At 43.8% G+C, this 21686-nt stretch overlaps 1 protein-coding gene across 2 annotated transcripts in view; it reads left to right on the top strand.

Moving 5' to 3' along the window:
• Positions 1 to 21686, top strand: part of LOC147104265 (caspase recruitment domain-containing protein 8-like) — a 224699-nt gene that overhangs the window by 19995 nt on the left and 183018 nt on the right. For both annotated transcript variants that reach the window (XM_085961450.1, XM_085961449.1), the window contains exons 4-6: positions 864 to 950; positions 2534 to 2620; positions 13374 to 13451. In XM_085961450.1, coding sequence (XP_085817576.1) covers positions 13424 to 13451 — 28 coding nt within the window. In that variant the 5' untranslated portion in view covers positions 864 to 950; positions 2534 to 2620; positions 13374 to 13423. The remainder of the gene's footprint in view (positions 1 to 863; positions 951 to 2533; positions 2621 to 13373; positions 13452 to 21686) is intronic.

Below are 21686 nucleotides of genomic sequence, written 5' to 3' on the forward strand. Positions count from 1 at the left end.
GGTTGGCCGGACATCGATGGAGGCGGGACTAAAACTCGACAAGCAGCAGTCCCGCCTTCAACGAGCCCTCATTGACAAAATCACCCCAGAATTTCTAAAGTACCAAACAGATCTGGATCAGGTAAATTAACACCCGCCTCCTCCAAGCAGTATCCACCTTAGGGATACAGTGCTGGTGCTCCTACCACCACTTATATTTAGAGCAGGTCTGGGGCAGAAGTTGGGAGAAATGAATCAGTAATTAGCCATGTTCTATTGACCATATTTAAATACAGCAGAAATAACAACAGAAAATGCTGGAAAAACTCAGCAGGCCAGGCAACATCCGTGGAGAGAAAATAGAGTCAACGTTTCGGGTCAAACCCTTTGTCATGACTGAAAAAGCACAGGAAATGAAATAGATTAAAAGGCCAGGCTGGGAGAGAACAAAAGAGAAGTGAAGAGACATTAAGAGGTATTCAAAACGAGACGAGATGGTGATAGGACTAGTGGAGACAAAAGACAGCTCTAGATTAGGTGTGAAATGCGCTGGCAGAATGGGAGACAGCTGCCACGTGGGAGAGAAAAAAAGGGGGTGAAGGGCCAAAACAAAGGTGTGGATAAAAAATAAGTAAAAATGTAATGGGGGCCGAGGTTATGATCTGAAATTGTTGAACTCGATATTGAGTCCGGAAGGCTGTAAAGTGCCTAATCGGAAGATGAGGTGCAGCATCTTCATAAATACAGCAGGGTGGACTACCAGTCTTAAAGGGAACTAGCAAGTTTTTAGGGAAAAAATTGTAGTGCAATGTTAGCCCTATATTTTTGAGGCAGTAGGCATTAACCTGTGGCCCTGTTTTACTTGTGGTGCCTTTATGTTTCAGCTAAAGAAACTATCAAAGAAGAAGGTACTTTGCCATCTGATATCAGAACACAAAGAGAAAGATTGGAATCTCAGCCCACTGATTCAGGTAGAAGTTAATTATTATTCAGTAAAGATGTATTCATTGGGCTGATTACACGATCAGGCTCTCCAATTGAGAAGTGGCGCTTGCAGGAAGCATTGGTCAATTGGTCAGGAAATCATGGGCATGAAGTGCTGTATATCAGTGCTCTAGGATTAAGGCATTAATTTGTTACTTATCCTTCTACTCTTTCAATACATACTAAACATTGTAAAAAATGAGTGATGAAGCATCTTGTCACAGATTCAACTCAATGGGGTATGGTAGTGGAGTGGTTATGTTGCCGGGCTAGTAATCCAAAGCACATGAGTTCAAATACCTACCTTGGCAGTTGAGAATTTAAATTCAGTTTAAAGAAATCTGGAAATAAAAAGCTGGTACCAGTAAAAGTGACCATAAAGCTGTTGGATTGTTGTAAAAACCCAACTGATTCATTAATGCCCTTTAGGGAGTAAAACCTCCTTACCTGATCTGGTCTATATATGACTCCAGTCCCATACCAATGTGGTTGGCTTCTTAACTGTTCCCTGAAATAGCCTAACAAGGCATTCAGTTGTATCAAAATACCACATGGACTGCAGTGGTTCAAGAAGGTGTACCACCACCACCTTTTATCAGACCAATTAGGAATGGACAATAAATGCTGGCCTTGCCAGTGGCACCCACATCCTGAGAATGAATAAAGAAAATAAAAATCCTCGAAATTTCAAAACTGCCAACATTGCGTGGGCCACTTCATGGCCATCTGTATCATTTTTTAAATTTCTATTTATATCCCCCATTTCATAGATTTCTTAAACCATCCTCCATCTGCAACAGAGTAAATAAGTATTGAATCTGCTCTGAAGCACCCACTTGAGTGGATGTAGTAGGTGCACAAAAAATAACCCTTAATACTTCTCAAGTAGTCATCAGATAAAACAAGCAATGTACCTGAGCTGTGCTGCGCATCTCAGGCATCTAGCAGCTCCCATACAGGAAAAATTACCCTATAATTGCAAGTTGTTGCTGTTGTAAAGGGGATGAGCTATGAGGAACAATTGGAGAAGCAGAAGCTTTACAGTCAAGAAAGAAGCTAGATAAATGGGGTAGGTGGTGAGCAGCTGCTCCAAACAGCGGCAGAGCCTTGGAAGCATTGAAGCAAAAAATGCAATGCAAATAGGGAGATTGGTCCGTGAAACTTTATTTGTCAACAGTTTTAGCTGAGTCGTCTACATGTCCTTTAAAGTACTCAACAGTTCAGCTTACCAGACTATGACCTGCTAAGGGACCACCTGGAATTTGGGTGGCTACAACATATTTCGGGGATAAATTTGGAGGCCCCAGTTTTGGGCACGCCCCTTCCCCGCAATGTAAAGTTAACCTGCGCACAAATGTGAGGTCTGAGGGGGCCCGGATATTGGGCCTCAGAACTCATAATAATAAGAACAGTGCTACCAGAGCATTACATGTCAAGGAAGAGGGGTCAAGGACTACCAGAGGGCCTTAAAGGGGACTGGCAAGTTTTTGGGGAGCAAATTACAGTGCAATGTTAGACCTGTATTTTTGAGGCAGTAGGTATGAACTTGTGGCCCTAATTTACTTTTCAGATGAACAAACTCACAGAGAAAAAGCCACTGTGCCATTTAATATAGGAACACAAAGGGAAAGATTGGAGTCTCAGACAACTGATTCAGGTAGAAGTTTATTATTATTCAGTAAAGATGTGTCCATAGGGCTGGTTACACGATCAGGCACTCCAAGTGAAAAGTGTTGCATGCAGAGAGCATTGGTGTGGAAATCATGGGCTGAAGTGCCTGATCTTCCATTCATTTGAATGAATATTATATATCATTGCTCTTGGATTAAGGCATTCATTTGTTACTTATCCTTGTGCTCTTTAAATATATACTGAGCATCTCTTATAGAAGAATTTGCTGTGTTGACTGGCTCTGAGTTACATAAAAGATCCTCCTGGAAACTGGGTGGCTCACAACCTGGGAGTTAAATTGGGGAGTCCCCATTTTTGGGTGCTGCCCTCCCGCACTGGGAAGTTAACCTGTGCACAAATGGTAAGGTCCGAGGAGCCCTGGATATTGCATCTTTCTCATAATAAGAATGGCACTGCCAGATCACTAGCTGTCAAGAAAGAGGGGTCGGGAACAGGGAATTTGTAGTCAGGGGCCTCAGAAGAGGGATCAGGAGTTGGGGACTGGGAACTTTGTAGTTGGGGCCTCTTATAAGGAATGGAGGTTGGGAGATGGAGTTGGGGCCTCGGACAAGGATCTCATGACTGGGAGTGGCTGTGATCGGGATATTGATGGAAAGTACTTAACTTTTTTTTATTTAGGCGATACTTAAAGTTGGTTTCGGGCAAGCAAAGGTTGCAGATAGGAACTGAAGCAGGCATTAGGCTCCTTATTTGCATATGCAAATGCCTAACGCTTACCTCAGGCATAGGTAAAGGGCGCCTCTTGTTTGTCCTTCCCTAATATGGCGGGCGGCGCACTTCCAGTCAGATGTGAGCGCCTACTTCCTGCACACCATTTTGATGCCTCAGGAAGTCGCTTAACGCCTGAAAAATGGGCACTATGGGGCCCAATTTAACCCCCCCCCCCCCGCCGCCCACCTTCCCCGCCATGTGTTTTGGAAGGCCTAGAAATTCGGACACAAACCCAGATGCGGTAACGATGCTGCACCAAAATTGCTACACAAGAGGACCACACAAAATTGGTCCTCTTGCATCATCATGACACGACTGCCGTGCTGAGGTTGATAGTTGTGTGCCAAGTGGCAGTACATCAGTTGTGATGAGGACGAAAGTTGGCCGTGGGGATGCCGGCACTGGGCCTACGGTAAGTCCGGGGAGGGGCGGGGGAGGATCGGGGGGGTGGGGGAGATCAGGAGAGGAGGGGGCGATAACCCTGTGACCCGCAGTTTCAATGTGGAGCCAGGAGCAGCACTTCAGCTTACCCTGACTCCACATTCTGGTACGCAATTTGTTTTAACTTACCTTTTTGCTGGCAGTCTCCAGCGGTCCCTTCTAAGGACTGTTAGGTTAGTTGCTTTAGGCCTGCGAAAACTGACTGCAGCTTGTCAGTTACGATCCAGTTTCGCAAAGGGAAATAAAACAGGCATTAGACCCTCCATTTGTCCTAGACAACTCCGGGGTGCCCTAACAAATTTAGCATGTGCTGCCATCCTGGCACAGATTAATTGTGTGCACCCCATAATTGGAACCTTCAGTGCCTGTTTTTTGCCCAAGAAACAAATGCTGCAATATACAATATCTAGGTCGGAGGCTCCATCTACCCGAACAATGTGCTGGTCTGCTGTAGTTGACTGTCTCTAAAGGGCTAATTTTGCAAGGGATCACTGGCAGCATAGCCTCACAGGCCCAATTCACTACACATCACTTTTCGCCACAACCAATTTGGGGGGGGCACAAATAGACTGCGCTGCAAGCATGTGGAAGTTGCACTTCAAAAATACGCCTACAAAAAAATTTGATCCCACAACAAACTTAATCACTTGGAGCCTTTTAGGGCAGGCTCCAGTGCTGACTGGGTGAAAAAATGGGCAGGGATACACTGTAATGGATTCCCACCACATTTCCTGTCTCATTTGCTGGAATTCATTTGACAATCTTGACATGAGAGTGCTGTGTTGTAAGAGTTCTTCAGCTGGAGCCAGCATCTTCATTGGCATTTTTTTCTATTTTGGAAGAATAAAAGTATGACACTTTAAGCATGCAGGTCGATTTCTCATGGTGTTGTACAAGGGGAATCAAGACTAAGTGCAATCTCCAGGTCAAGCAGGGTTAGAGGACAATTAGACCAGGGTTTAACTTAGACTGCAATGAAGGGGATGCGATTAGGCCAGAGAGGGAAGATAGAGCATCATGGGGGGGGGAGGGAGGGAAGTAGAGCAGGGTTTGAGGGGTAGAGGCTTGTGGGGTGGGCAAGGAGATGGTAGAGCGAGAAGGGTTAGAAGGTGGGAGGAGAAGGATAAGGAAGAGCAGTAAGGGAGAGCAGTGAGGTGCAAGGGAGAGAGAAAGTGGAGCAGGGTTAGAAGGTGGGAGGAGGGGACAGGGGAGAAATAGAGTATACAGTAGTAAGATGCCAGAAGAGAGTTAAAGGTTTACGTAAAAACTGGGGCCTGAATCAGGAAAATTATTTAAATAGAATGTGGGGCTTCTCTCTGGAAAGTTAGAGAAAGAAGCTGGCCTCAAAATCACCTAAGGGAGGACCTATGAGTTGGGGTGGGGGGAACCGAAAGTAGGTGATTGATTGACAGAAAATAGGGAACAAGATTGGGAGCAGTGCTGGCCCAGAACACACCAGCCGATCAGATGTGGCAGTACCTGAAGAACCCATAGAGGGGGGTGGGGGAACATGATACACTGGACCGGAGAGTGGGGCAGCAAATCAGCTAGTAGAGTTGGGCAAGGGGTTACAAATAAAACTGGGCAGGCAAGCCGGAGGGCGTCGGGATTGCAGCTCACAGTGAGTTTAAGAAGGATGGGGAATTGCTAATAATGGCGCAACCAGGAGTTGCGGCAGACTGCACAAACAGCATGTGGTGCTGAAGCATATTGGGTTCCTGACTGAGAGCCCAGAGCCCCACTATTAGGGTACCTAACCCTTCTGGATTGTCTGGGAGTCTTCCGGGATGGGACATAAACATCGCAGGCACTGCTGCTGGTAGCCCTGGAGAACTCCACCTTTAAAATTTCTCAATGTAACAGTGACCCCCCCACTCCACTCTGATGTCACCAGCTGTTGCTACAGAGATGCTTCCAGTTCGGTAACATCACCCCACCTCACTGCCACAGAGAGCAGCCCCCTCTTAACACTTAGGGTTGACTGAAAATGGGATCAGCTGGTGTTAGTGGGGAAATGAGAAGAAGGAGAGACGAAGCGGGAAGAGGTTCAGGGCTGTGGTGAATAGGGGCGAAGGGGCAGGGTATTGCGACTCGGGGTGGGGGGAAGAGTAGGTGGCCGTTGACTACGGAATCAACGGATTGAGACTCAGGGCAAGGGGATAGAATGACAGCGGACGGGGGTGTTAGGGAAAGGGAGACGGGGACTAGGGGTTCGGGGGAGAGCACGAGACTGGGGAATGGGGTGGGGGTGGGTGTTATGGCACAATAAAATGGGAGTTATTAGTAAAAATAACCACCTCCTGCAAAAAAATCATATGAAGGCTTGGCCTTCTAGAATCTAGGCTCAAGGTCTAACTGTGCCTGAAATATTTGCTGATGTTAATTATTACCTTGTTCTGTGCACATTGAAACCGTCCCAGTTGTAAGTGAGTCACACCACCAGCTGCTGCAATGAGAGCTGAATGAGGCCCCAAAGCAGCGGTAAGTAGACAAAGATCAGCAGGAATGTTTCTGCTTCCTCCACTTCTCTGGCAGCCTTCACATGATCCTGGCCTTTCCTTTGTGGGTGCCTTGGTTCGTGACTGTTGTCCTAGTCATTGCTGCTGTCATCCTTTCCAGCAAGAGGAGGAGGAGATTTGGCCACTTGGGTCCCGGCTGCATGGATCCGCAAACTCCCCACTTGAGCTCAGCTCGAGCTCCATTTGACCCGGGTGACGTCTATTATGTTCATTAATAACTAGACATTCTTATTATGAACAGCTAGCTTCTAGCTAGTCATTTATTCAGTACACGTTCTCTAGGTACAGCATCTGTAGAGATTCAGCATGTGTACTTCTGTGTGCAGGCAGCCATCTTGACTACTGCCTTGTGGGTAGCCTAGTGCATCATGGGTAGTGTAGTCTTAAACACATACAACTAAATATACAGCTCTACAGCTCTACGGCTCCATCTAGTGTACCACTCTAGAATGACATGTTATTGATCATTACATCCCCCTTTCTTTGAGGCTAAACAAAATCAATATCAATCAACTTTCAAGAAACAAGATAAAGAAGATATCAGTAACACTTTTGTTAGTGCTCTATAAACATAAACATTTTCACAACAGTCAACACATTTTCAAAGCTTTACTTTATACTCAAAGATTAAGTCTATCAGGCTTTTTTACTTCACGTGTGGATCTTCTCAACACAGGTAAGTCTGATGTGTTTTCATGAGATTGTTCTGGTGGTGAGTGACAAGATTCAGTTGCAGCATTGTCATCAATCTCCTCTTGGATAGTTTCTTGTGTTTTCAGGAGGGAACGGCGGTTCCTCCTGAGAATCTGTCCTTCCTCAGTTCTAACGGTGTATGACCTTGGTCGTACTTCCTCAAGAACTGTAGCTTTCCTGTTCCATGCATCTGGATCCTCAATCCTGACAACATCGTCCCTTGTCAATGGTTTTAGAGTTTTGGATGACTTGTCATAGTATGATTTCTGTTTCAGCTTCAGCAGTTGAAGTCTCTGTCTCAGTTCCTTACTTTGCTGTTCTTTTGCACAGCAGGGTAGCGTGGTGCGCAACTTGCGACCCATTAGTAGTTCAGCAGGTGAAGAACCACAGTCTAAAGGTGAGGCTCGGTAGCTCAGCAGGGCGAGATAAGGATCAGACTTGCTTTCTGTCGCTTTCTTCAGTAGCTGCTTGAGAACTTGAACACCTTTCTCTGCCTTACCATTTGACTGAGCATACAAAGGACTGGATGTGATGTGCTGAAAGTCATAATGTGCTGCAAACTGTTGCCACTCCTTACAGTTGAAGCATGGACCATTGTCGCTAACGGCAATCCTGGGAATTCCATGTCTGGCGAAGATGGATTTCACATGCATTATGACACTGCTTGCTGTGGTGCTTGAGAGCAGCGCCATCTCAGGATAGTTAGAATAGTAGTCAATCACTATTAGATATTCTTTACCATTTAAATGAAAAAGGTCCATACCAACCGTTTGCCATGGTGCTGTTGGTATGTCAGCTACTATCATTGGTTCCTTTGCTTGTTTGTTTTGGTGTTTCTGACATGTCTCACATTTGCCTATCATGTTCTCAATGTCCTTATTTATGCCAGGCCAATAAACAGTGTCTCTTGCTCTCCTTTTGGATTTTTCAATTCCGAGGTGTCCCTCATGAATCCTTTTGAGCATGTCTTGACGTAGAGCCTGTGGAATGACTATTCTGTTCTGTTTTAGTAATAGTCCACTTACGACACTCAACTCTGACCTTATGTGATAGTATTTTGGACAGGAACCTTTTGGCCAAATATGATGAATGTTTTCTATTACTGTTTGTAACACTGTATCTTTTACTGTTTCTTCTGCTATTTGCTTTGATTTTGTGTCTGACATGGGCAGCGCAGCAGTGACCATACTCACATGAACATCCACGTCTTCTTCAGTAGAGCTCACTTGACTCATTGTGGGTGCTCGGGATAGTGCATCTGCTAACACTATGTATTTGCCTGGTGTGTAGATCAGCTCAAAGTCATATCTTTGCAGCTTCATCATGAGTCGTTGAATCCTTGGAGACATCTCATTCAGATTCTTTTTTATGATGGCAACCAGTGGGCTGTGGTCTGTCTCAACTGTGAAGGTGGGAAGTCCATATATGTAGCCATGATGAAACTTTTCTAGTCCAACTACCAAGCCTAGACATTCCTTTTCAATCTGGGCGTATCGACACTCAGTATCAGTCATAGACCTGGAGGCATAGGCAACAGGCTTCCAATCTTCACCCTCTGCTTGTAGCAAGACCACGCCGAGGCCATCTTTTGATGCATCTGTTGACACTTTGATTCTCTTTGTTGGGTCAAAGAAAGTGAGTACAGGTGTGGTTGTCAGCACTGTTTTGAGATTCATCCACGCTTGTTCATGTTTTTCTGTCCATGCGAACTCATTTGTTTTATGTAGCAGGTCTCGTAGACAGGTTGTCTTGGCTGACAAGTTAGGAATGAACTTTCCAATGAAGTTTATCATCCCCATGATGCGTAGCATTCCTTTTTTGTCAGTGGGTCGGGGCATGTTGAGTATGGCGTTTACTTTTCCCATATCTGGCTCTATTCCTTTACCAGATAGATTATCTCCTAGGAAAGTGACTTCCTGGATGCCAAACTGACACTTGGCTTTGTTGAGCTTCAGTCCATTCTGGCATATGCTCTGTAACACTTTAGTCAGTCTCTCATTGTGTTCTTTCAGTGTGGAGCCCCAGATGATGATGTCATCAACATAGACCCGAACTCCTTCCAGACCTTCAATTATGTGTTCCATCGCTCTATGAAAGATTTCAGATGCAGATATTATCCCGAAAGGCATTCTGAGGAAACAATACCTGCCAAATGGTGTGTTGAAGGTACAGTATTTGGTGCTCTCTTCATCCAGTTTTAGTTGCCAAAATCCTTGTGAGGCATCGAGCTTTGTGAAGTATCTGGCACCTGACATTTCACTGGTGATTTCCTCTTGCTTGGGAATCTGGTAGTGTTCACGTTTTATGTTTGCATTTAAGTCCTTTGGATCCATGCATGTTCTTAGATCATTGTTCTTTTTCTTTACACATACCATGGAGTTAACCCAGTCTGTTGGCTCTTCGACTTTCCTGATGACTCCTAGTGTGGTCATTCTGTCCAGTTCATTCTTGAGCCGGTCACGCAGTGGTGCTGGAACTCTTCGTGGAGCATGTACCACTGGCTGAGCATCCTCCTTTAGCTGGATCTTGTAAGTGAATGGTAGAACTCCAAATCCTTTGAACACATCCTGGAAATTATTTACTACAGAATCCACTGAGTCATCTGGTCTGTTTATGGCACAGTTTATACGGTATACTCTCTTGACCAGTTCTAAGTCCTCACAAGCTTTGTCACCCAGTAGTGAATCAAGTCCTTCAGCCACAACAGAAAACATGAGATGATGCACTTTGTCTTTGACTGTCACTTTAAGTCTGCATACACCTAAGCTATCTATTTTCTGTCCATTATAGCCCTTCAGTAGTACTGACTTTTTCTGTATTTTGGGCTTTTCTTTCATGTTTTTAATGTCACTCATACTGATTAAGTTTGCTTTTGCCCCAGTGTCCAGTTTCAATGTAACTAATGCTCCATTTATCTGCAGTGGGATCATCCATTTGTCCTCTTTTACTGCATTAATTTTATGTTCAGCATTGTCCATATCTGAGGGCTGCACAATTTCTGTATCATTTTTGACATTGTCACATGACACCATTCGTACAAAAAATGTCTCACTTAAATCAGTGTCCTCAATCATATTGACTTGTTGCCCTTTCTTTGTTGTTACTTTTGAAAAGCATTGTTTGGCAAAGTGATTCTTTCCATGACATTTTGTGCACATTTTTCCAAACGCTGGGCATTGTCTTAACTGGTGTTTGTAACCACAGCATTTACAATTAAAATTTCCTTCCTCCGATTGCTTTTCATTTCTGTTCTGCCCATGTTTCTTCCCCTTGTAGGACATAGCACCGACAGCAGCACTTACTACAATCGCATCATTATTGATTTCACTGAAAGTCTTCGTGTGCTGTCGAGCTAGCTCACTGGCTTGGCATATTTTCACAGCATTTTCCAATGCCAGTTCGGTTTCTCTCAACAGACGTTCCCTGACCTTTTTATCATGAATACCAAACACAATTTGGTCACGAATCATGGATGCTTTCAGCTCAGAGAAATTACATGTCTGTGCTTTCAGTTTCAGATCAGTCACAAAGCTATGAAAAGTTCCATTTTGCTGCTGTGTCCTTGAACAGAACATATACCTCTCATAGGTTTAATTCATTTTGGGAGAACAATGTGTATCAAATTTCTTTAGCACATCGTCTAATTTGTTTCTGTTCTCCGCTGGATTAAATACAAATGTATTAAATACCTCTATCGCCTGTGGGTCTGCAACCGTGAGCAGCAACGCTATTTTCCTTGCGTCTGGCTTCGTACCGAACCCGATGGCAGCAATGTAGAGTTCGAATTGTTGTTTGAAAGTCCGCCAATTGTAGTCGACATTTCCCGTGAGATTCAAAAACTCCGGTGGCTTCAAATTCTCCATGTCGCGTTTCACAATTTTGAGCAGATCTTCACCAATCCTGGTACCATGTTATGTTCATTAATAACTAGACATTCTTATTATGAACAGCTAGCTTCTAGCTAGTCATTTATTCAGTACACATTCTCTAGGTACAGCATCTGTAGAGATTCAGCATGTGTGCTTCTGTGTGCAGGCAGCCATCTTGACTACTGCCTTGTGGGTAGCCTGGTGCATCGTGGGTAGTGTAGTCTTAAACACATCCAACTAAATATGCAGCTCTACGGCTCCATCTAGTGTACCACTCTAGAATGACATGTTATTGATCATTACAACGTCTAAAAAGAAAAGAAAAATTTGCATTTCTATAGCGCCTTTCACAACCTCGGGATGTCCCAAAGCGCTTTACAGCCAATGAAGTACTTTTGAAGTGTAATCGTTGTAATGTAGGAAACGCAGCAGCCAATTTGCACTCCGCAAGCTCCCACAAACAGCAATGTGATAATGACCAGATAAGCTGTTTTAGTGATGTTGGTTGAGGGATCAATATTGGTCAAGACACCGGGGCGAACTCCCCTGCTCTTCTTCGACTCGTGGTATGGGATCTTTTACATCCACTGGAGTGGGCAGACAGGGCTTTGGTTTAATGTCTCATCTGAAGGACGGCTACTCCAACAGTGCAGCACTCTCTCAGTACTGCACTGAAGTGTCAACCTAGATTTTTGCGCTCAAGTCTCTGGAGTGGGACTTGAACCCATAAGCTTCTGACTCAGCGGCAAGAGTGCTACCACTGAGACACGGCTGATGCTGCCATTGGAACTCGAGCCCTAATGACCATACATGGCTCCCACTGACAGCACACTCCCAGCTGCTGGAAAACAGCAACAACATTCATCCTTCCCAGGATTGCAATCAGTCCTGGGTGCAATTGCCGCTTTTTATTAAATGCACCCAACTTGCATTTGTTCAGGCCCGACGTCCTCATTACTTCGGCATGTCCCCCAATTTGAGAACTTCTGCTTTAAAGTATTTTAGTGTCACAGATTGTCACATTACTTGGGAAATCCAATTAAAAATGTGACAGTCATTAGCAGAAATTTTAAGTATGGATAATATTTAATATGTGAAATCTCACAGGGCTGTTTACTGTGTATAGGACTTTTTAATTGAATGTGGCAGGACATACTAAATTTAGGAATATATAGATAGCCTGTATTACCTCATTATTTCACTCTTCATGCACTGCTCACCTGTTTAAATCATGCACTTCTGGGCTTTCGTGCTGTTCCAAGCTAGGACAGACTGGTATATGGAAGGTTGGTTTTTGCTTCAGTCACTTGACATACAGCTGTCACAGCATTATTGATTGCGCAATAGTTTTTTTCTGCTGGTGCTGCTGACTTTTTATAATACAGGACTTCCTTTGCCCAGACCTTCAGCAACAACAGCAACTTGCATTTATATAGCACCTATAACATAGAAAATGTCCCAAGGAACTTCACTGGCATAAAGAGAAAATTGGACACCAAGCCAAAGAAAGAGCTATTCGGTGGCGTCACCAAAAGCTTGGTCAAAGGTGAGTTTTAAGGAAGGTCTTAAAGGAAGAGAGATGTGAGAAATGAGGGCTTCAGCAGCTGAAGGCATAGCTGCCAATGGTGAGATAAAGAGAGTGGGGGATGTACAAGAGGCTGTAGTCAGAAGAAAAAAAAAGATTGGGCCGGAAAGTTATAGTGCTGGAGGAGATTACAGAGATAGGGAGGGGAAAGTCCATGGAGAGATTTAAATATGAGGATGAGAATTTAAATTTGAGGCACTGGGGGACCAGGGGCCAATGTATGTCAGCGAGGACAGGGGTAGTGAGCGGGTGGAACTTGGTGCAGGATAAGATATATGCAGGTGTATCCAGCCACAGTATTGTTGTTGTCACTAGCTGCCAACCTCATTTCTAACCACATTACTCAGCCTGAATATTCCACTGGGCCTTGCCAATGGTAGCTAGGGATTTGGAGGAGGAAAAGGAGTTCATATGGAAAGAAGAAAGCCAGATGCGCTTGCAACTCTGAAGTCTGGCAGCCAGTTGGGTTCAGCCCAGAAATTACATTTTCAGACCCTAATAACTCTAATTCACCATGACTGAGGAGACCTGCCTTCACCATCTCTTCTTCATGAAGGAGCCTGTGACAGTTATGGCATCGACTGGAGCTTAATCTACCGACAGGGTCTCACACGAGGATGCCCGTTTCTGTGTAAGTCATCACAGCATTCAACCTTTATACTAATGGACCCTTACAAGCCATCACTGGTGACATTTGCAACATTAGTCAGACTTCAGTACAATACTGCATCAAGCAGGTCACAGAAGCCTTGTTTATCAGGGGAACATTTTTGTCCATTTTTCCATCAAAAGGAGGCAACAGTACTGGAAGGCAACAACAGATCTCTTCATGGAAATGTAATTTCACTGTGTTTTTATCTCATCTATTTGCTGCCAACAACTGATCTCTTTATATTTCAGATGAAGTATTTCGTGAACAAGTCAGAGAAGCATCATTTGATAGCAGTATAATGGAAATGCAATTTGGCGCTGATGCAGGTAAAAGTTTTTAATTTTTATTTGAGGTATATCATGCTTTGAACCGTAAGTCATTGAATACAACTTATGCCCATTCAGCATTTACAGTAAGTATTCAAAATATGACTGGATAGTTAACTTGCATTCATATAGCACCTTTCAAGTCCTAAGGATATACCAAAGCGCTTCACAGACAATGAAATACTTTTGAAGTCTAGTCACATGGAGGCAAACATTGCAGCTAATTTGCACACAGCAAGGTCCCACAAACAGCAATGAGATAGATGACCAGTTCATCTGTTTTAGTGGTTTTGATTGAGAAATAAATGTTGGCCCAGACAATGGGAAAATCCCTGCTCTTTTTCAAATAATGCCATGGAATCTTGAATCTTTTACGTCCACCTGAACAGGCTCTTGAGTGCTGGGCTGTTTTCACGGCACTCCACTCCCTGGTGGTCCGGCAGGGCCCCAGTGCATGCAGCGCTAGGCCTCTCCCCTTTAATCAGGGGAGGAGGCCTGCAATGACGTGTGGCGCTGCTGAACATAGCGTTGAAACATTGAGTAGTAGTGCCCCATGAAGGAGGTGGAACACTTTCCAGTAGTGCTCCACCTCATTCTTGGGGCGCTGCTACTGAATTTATGGGGGAGGAGCGCTAACATTTTAGCGCCGTAAAATGGGTGCCACCCAATTTTTCCCCCTTAGATTCTTATAGGTGTGCAACCACCAATTTTGCAAATGTCAGTGAAGTGTTTTTTTACATTTTTGGTTGGTTTTGCTGCCTTTTTTAGATACATTGAGGGAAAAAATGAGCCATGGAGCATAAAATGTGCAGGCCAAATTTCAGGTGGGGGTATTGCACACCCAATGTTCCCTGGAGGTTTGGCACCTTATTGGTCCAGGTGACTTATCGTCATCTCGGCCTCCAGCCTGGACGGAGCGCTGAGGAAATTGAAATATGTAAATAAGGGTTGTTCGCCTGTTTAAGAAAACAATTTCTCTCAGAAGATTTTGAGCAGCCATAATCAGCACTGCTGACATCAATCATAGAATTACATAGAATTTACAGCAAAGAAATAGGCCATTCAGCTGGTGTTTATACTCCACAGAAGCCTCTTCCCACTACTTACTTCATCTAACTCTATCAACATATCCTTCTATTCCTTGCTCCCTCATGTACTTATCTAGCTTCCCTTTAAATGCATTTCTACTATTCACCTCAACCACTCCTTTTGGTAGCGAGTTCCACATTCTCACTACTCTCTGAGTAAAGAAGTCTCTCCTGAATTCCTTATTGGATTTTTTAATGGCTATCTTATATTTATGGCCACTAGTTTTGGACTCCCCAAATGGACCATCATCTCTACATCTACCCTATCAAACTCCTTTATAATCTTAAAGACCTCTATCAGGTCACCGCTCAGTCTTCTCTTTTCTAGAGAAAAGAGCCCCAGTCTGTTTAGTCTTTCCTGATAGTTGTTCCCTCTCAGTTCTGATATCATTCTTGTAAATCTTTTTTGAACTTTCTCCAGTGCTTCTATACCCTTTTTATAATATGGAGACCAGAACTGTGTATAGTACTCTAAGTGTGGTCTAACCAAGGTTCAATATAAGTTTAACATAACTTCACTGCACTTGCATTCTATTCCTCTAAAAATAAATCCTAGTGCTTTGTTTGCACTTTATATTGCTTTGTTAACCTGCATTGCTACTTCTAATGATTTTTGTATCTCTACCCCTAGATTCCTTTGCGCCTCTACCTTATTTACTCTTATTTTCCAAGGAGTAGGTGGCCGCCTTATTCCTCCTACCAAAATGCACCACTTCATATTTTGCTATATTAAAATTAATTTGCCATTTACACATCCATTTTGTATGTTTGTTAACGTCTTGTATTTTGTCACAGTCTTCCTCAGTATTAACTATAGCACCTAATTTGCTATCACCTGCAAATTTTGATATTGTGCTTCTGATTTCCCGCATCCATATCATTTATGTAAATGGTGAATAACAGTGGTCCCAGTACTGATCCCTGTGGAACGCCACTTCCCATTTTCCGTTTGTCTGAGTAACAACCTTTAATCCCTACTCTCTATTTTGTACCCAGTTTGCTATCCATTCTGCTACTTGTCCCCTGACTGCGCACATTCTGACCTTAGTCATGAGTCTACTATGCGGTACCTTATCGAAGGCCTTTTGAAAATCCAAATATATTACATCTTCTACATTACCCTTGTCTACTCTTTCTGCTACTTCTTCAAAGAATTCAGTAAAGTTGGTCAAGCATGACCTTCCCTTTTGAAATTCATGGTGACTATTCCATATTATATTTTCGGTTTCTAGATGTTTTTCTATGAAATCTTTGAGTAAACATTCCAATATCTTTCCTACTACCAGTTAAGGTAACTGGTCTCTAGTTCCCTGGATTTGATCTATCTCCCTTTTTGAATTTAGGAATAACACTAGCTGTCCGCCAATCCTCTAGCATTATTTCCTTTTCTATTGAATTTATATATATATATATACTGCTACCTCTTTCATAGTTTGTTTGAGTATGCGCAGATGTAATCCATCCAGACCCGGATCTTATCCTTTCTAAGTTTGTCTAATTTATCAATTATCTCTCTCCTTTCTATCTTAACTGTCAAGCCCATACCTCTCCCTGGCCATGGTCTGAGGCTGAAGCAGACCGTTCGTAACCTTGGCATCCTATTTGAGACTGAGATGAGTTTCCGACCCCAGATCTACTCAACCACCAAGACCGTCCACTTCCACTGTCGTAATATTGATCATCTCTGCCCCTGCCTTAGCTCATCTGCTGCTGAAAACCTCATCCATGCCTTTTTTGGGTGTGAAATTCGATTAGACCTGAAAACAGGCACGGGAGCGAGAAGTGCAATCTGCCTGCGCCCATTCAGAGTGGTTCAGGCAGCTTGCAAAATTCGTGCTGCCTGCTCATTATAATGATTGGAGCGCTGAGCTCAACGCTAAACACCCTGCTTGTTGGCTTCATGCTCAAGAGTAGGGTCAATATCGTGTGCAGTCTACTGGCCAGTAACATTTTGCCTCGGCTCTCTGCACTTCTTAAAGGGGAGGTGCTTTGTTGCAGAAGCACCTCATTGTCACTCTGTATGTAGCCATGCCTCAACAGGGAAGAGAAAGGGCAAGTAGATTCTCTGATGCGGCACGGCAGGCCTTTGTCTTGGGGGTGCACAAATAGATTCTCTGATGCAGCACGGCAGGCCTTTGTCTTGGGGGTGCACAAATAGATTCTCTGATGCAGCACGGCAGGCCTTTGCCTTGGGGGTGCACAAATGAAGACAAGTCCTCTACCCGCAAGAGGGCAGGAGGCCTTCCAGGCAGCATGCCAGAAAGCAGAGGGAGGAGATAGCAGAAGCCGTTAGTGCCATGTGTGTTGTCCCCAGGACCTGGATCCAGTGCTGCAAGAAGTTTAATGACCTCACACGAGTGGTCAAGGTGAGTAAATGCATCTTCAAGTGCCATATCCCACCAACTGCACCGCTAGCCTCACACACTGCTCAATCCACCATACCCCCATCACTCACCGACCAACAATCTCTAGTAAACACGACTCATACCTCACAATCAGAGCTTCACCTCACCCTCACACACTTACTACTGCTGCAAGCCTCAAACCCACATCTTACACCTCGCACACAATGCCAGCTATTCATCCATGACAGACAAATCACCCAAGCACATTGCACCACACTCAATGACACACTTCCCTTTCTCTTGAAGACTAAGGAGGCACATAACAGATCTGAGCAGCAGCAGACAGGCGGGGGAGAAGCACATCTTCAGAACCTCACTGAACTGGAGGAGATGGTGCTGGAGATAATTGGAAGAGCCATCACTGAGGCCGTTGGGAGCGACGAGATTGAAAGCATTACTGATGACGATATGCTCATACCTAATCCTTTTTATATTCCACTTCCCCCTCATGTCACAATCTCTTCTCAATTACAAGCTGCTAATAGTGTAAGCATGCACATTTTGCTTACCACCCACTCCCGTCACCACAACCTGACCCTTGTACCTTTCTCCTTTCAGATACCAACTGCCAGCAGCTCAGCCTGACCCTGGCCTAGTAGAGGAGAAGAGTGAAGGAGAACAAGAGGTGTCGTCACTCAATCTGACACCCCCAGGCACCAGCTCAGAAAATGGCACTGCACGTACTTTAAAGGGTAGGATAGAGGCAGGATCTGCATGTGGTGAATCACCAGGCACGAGTGGACTGCAGGCAGGCCAGGGGGAAAAGGTAGAACATAAACATAAGAATATAAGAAATAGGAGCAGAAGTAGGCCATTTGGCCCTTTGAGCCATTTGGCCATTCAGTAAGATCATGGCTGATCTTCTACCTCAAAAATCTATCGATCTATGTCTTGAATATACTCAACGACTGAGCCTCCACAGCCCTCTGGGGTAGAGAATTCCAAAGATTCACCACCCTCTGAGTGAAGAAATTTCTCATTATCTCAGTCCTAAATGGCCAACCCCTTATTCTGAGACTGTGACCCCTGGTTCTAGACTCCCCAGCAAGGGTAAACATCCTCCCTGCATCTACTCTGTCAAGCCCTGTAAGAATTTTGTATGTTTCAATGAGATCACCTCTCATTCTTCTAAACTCTAGAGAATATAGGCCTAGTCTACTCAATTTCTCCTCATAGGACAATCCCCCCATCTTAGGAACCAGTCTGGTGAACCTTCGTTGCACTCCCTCTATGGCATGTATATCCTTCCTTAGGTAAGGAGACCAAAACTGTATACAATACTCCAGGTGCGGTCTCACCAGGGCCCTATATAATTGCAGTAAGACGTCTTTACTCTTACACTCAAATCCTCTTGTAATAAAGGCCAACATACCATTTGCTTTCCTAATTGCTTACTGTACCTGCATGTTAACTTTTAGTGATTCATGTACAAGGACACCCAGGTCCCCCTGAACACCAACATTTCCCAATCTCTCAGCATTTAAAAAATACTCTGCTTTTCTATTTTTCCTACTAAAGTGGATAACTTCACATTTCTCCACATTATATTCCATTTGCCATGTTCTTGCCCACTCACCTAGCCTGTCTATATCCCCTTGAAGCCTCCTTGCATTCTTCTCACAACTTACATTCCCACCCAGCTTTATATCATCAGCAAACTTGGATACATTACATTTGGTCCCCTTATCCAAATCATTGATGTAGATTGTGAATAGCTGAGGTCCAAGCACTGATCCTTGCGGTACCCCACTAGTTACAGCTTGCCAACCCGAAAATGACCCATTTATTCCTACTCTCTGATTTCTGTCCATTAACCAATCCTCAATCCATGCTAGTATATTACCCCCAATCCCATGAGCCCTAATTTTGTTTAATAACCTCTTGTGTGGCACCTTATTGAATGCCTTCTGAAAATCCAAATACACCACATCTACTGGTTCCCCCTTATCTATTCTGCTAGTTACAACCTCAAAAAACTCTAACAAATTCGTCAAACATGATTTCCCTTTCATAAATCCGTGTTGACTCTGCCCAATCCTATTATTATTTTCTAAGTGCCCTGTTACCACGTCCTTAATAATAGATTCTAGCATTTTCCCTACTACTAATGTCAGGCCAACTGGTCTGTAGTTCCCCGTTTACTCTCTCCCTCCTTTCTTAAATAGTGGGGTTACATTTGTTTCCTTCCAATTCATTCTAGTATCTATGGGATTTTGGAAAATGACAACCAATGCATCCACTATCTCTATAACCACCTCTTTCAAAACCCTAGAATGTAGGCCATCAGGTCCAGGGGATTTATCGACTTCCAGTGCCATTAATTGCTCCAGTACTATTTTTTTACTAATACTAATTTCTTTCAGTTCCTCATTCTCGCTAGAGCCTTGGTTCACCACTATTTCTGGGAAGTTTTTGCATCTTCTTCCATGAAGACAGATACAAAGTATTTGTTTAATTTCTCTGCAATTTCCTTATTCCCCATTATAATTTCTCCTGTCTCAGCCTGTAAGGGACCCACATTTACTTTTTCTAATCTTTTCCTTTTTACATACTGTATCTATAGAAGCTTTTACAGTCTGTTTTTATGTCCCTCGCTAGTTTACTCTCATTCTATTTTCTCTTTATCAATTTCTTGGTCCCCCTTTGCTGAATTCTAAAATACTCCCAATCCTCAAGCTTACTACTCTTTTTGGCAACATTATAAGCCTCTTCCTTTGATCTAATACTATCTTTAACTTCTCTTGTTAGCCTCGGTTGGACCACTCTTCCTATGGGGTTTTTGTGGGTTAAAGGAATGTATGTTTGTTGTAAATTAAAATGCTGGCCATTGCTTGTCTAGCGTCATACCTTTTAATGTAGTTTCCCAGTCTGCCTTAGCCAACTCACCCCTCATACCTACGTAGGTTGCTTTGCTTAGATTTAAGACCCTAGTTTCGGATTTAACTAAATCACTTTCAAACTCAATATAAAATTCTATCATATTATGGCCACTGTTCCCTAAAAGCCCCTTTGCTACAAGGTTATTAATTAACCTTTTCTCATTGCACAATTATAGATCTAAAATTGCTTGTTCCCTAGTTGGTTCCTCAACATACTGATCTAGAAAACTATCTTGTATACATTCCATGAATTCGTCCTCCACACTATTACTGCAAATTTGGTTTGCCCAGTCTATATATAGATCAAAGTCCCCCATGATTACTGTATTACCCTTGTTACATGCGCCTCTAATTTCTTGATATATACTCTGCCCTACATTACAACTATTGTTTGGCAGCCTATAAACAGCTCCCACCAATGTTTTCTGCCCCTTGCTGTTTCTTAGCTCCACCCAAACTGATTCTACTTCTTGATTTTCAGAGTTAAGATCCTTACTCTCTATCCTATCCTTTATTTTCAGGGCTAGCCCTCCTTTTCCATTTTGCCTATCTCTTCTAAAAGTTATGTATCCTGGAATATTTAGTTCCCAACCTTGGCCACTTTGCATCCACAGCTCTGTTATGGCTATTCGATCAAACCTGTCAATTTCTATCTGCGCTATTAATTCATCTATATTGTTGCGAATGCTTCATGCATTCAGCTATAGCGCCTTTAGCTTTGACTTATTTCTATTTTTCCCTGATGTCACCTTAGTCACTGATGCCTTATTACCTTTGTTACTCTCTCTGTCCCTTCCTGACCCACTCTGCTTATTTTTACCCAAAACTCTACTCTGCTCTAGAACCTTGACATTTCTCTCGCTGCTTTTAAATTTACTCTTTCCCGAATCCTCCCACCCCCTCTTCATTAGTTTAAAACCCTGTCTACTGCCCTAGTTATTCAGTTCGCCAGGACACGAGTCCCAGCCCAGTTTAAATGGAGCCCATCCCAACGGAACAGCTCCATCGTTCCCCAGTACTGGTGCCAGTGCCCCATGAACCGAAACCCCTTCCCACCCCACTCTTTGAGCCACGCAATTAAACCTCTAATCTCTATCTGGGAACAGTAGCATAGTGGTAATGTCACTGGGTTAGTAATCCAGAGGCCTGGACTAATGGTCCAGAGATGTGGAATTTAAATTCAGTTAATTAAATAAATCTGGAATAAAAAGCTAGCATCAGTAATGGTAACCATGAAACTATCAGTTGTCGTAAAAACCCATCTGGTTCACTAATGTCCTTTAGGGAAGGAAATCTGCCGTTCATACCTGGTCTGGCCTATATGTGACTCCAGCAATGTGGTTGACACTTAACTGCCCTCTGAAATGGTTGTTCCAAGCCACTCAGTTGTAACTAACCGATATGAAACACAATAATAAGAATGAAATCGGACGGACCACCCAGCATCGCCCTCGGCCACAGACACGGCAACAGCACACCCAGCCCAGTCAACCCTGTAAAATCCTCTTCACCTACATCTGGGGACCTGTGCCAAAATTGGGAGAGCTGTACCACAGACTAGTCAAGCAACAGCCTGACATAGTCATACTCACAGAATCATACCTTTCAGCCAATGTCCCAAACTTCTCCATCACCATCCCTGGGTATGTCCTGTCCCACCGGCAGGACAGACCCACCAGGGGTGGCGGCACAGTGGTATACAGTCGGGAAGGAGTGGCCCTAGGAGTCCTCAACATTGACTCCGGACCCCCAGGTTAAGCATGGGCAAGGAAACCTCCTGCTGATTACCACCTACTGCCCTGGCTCAGCTGATGAATCAGTACTCCTCCATGTTGAACACCACTTGGAAGAAGCACTGAAAGT

The sequence above is a fragment of the Somniosus microcephalus genome, chromosome 19, assembly GCF_052327205.1.
Source record: "Somniosus microcephalus isolate GS21.2 chromosome 19, FLI_Smic_1.0, whole genome shotgun sequence".
Classification (NCBI taxonomy): domain Eukaryota; kingdom Metazoa; phylum Chordata; class Chondrichthyes; order Squaliformes; family Somniosidae; genus Somniosus; species Somniosus microcephalus.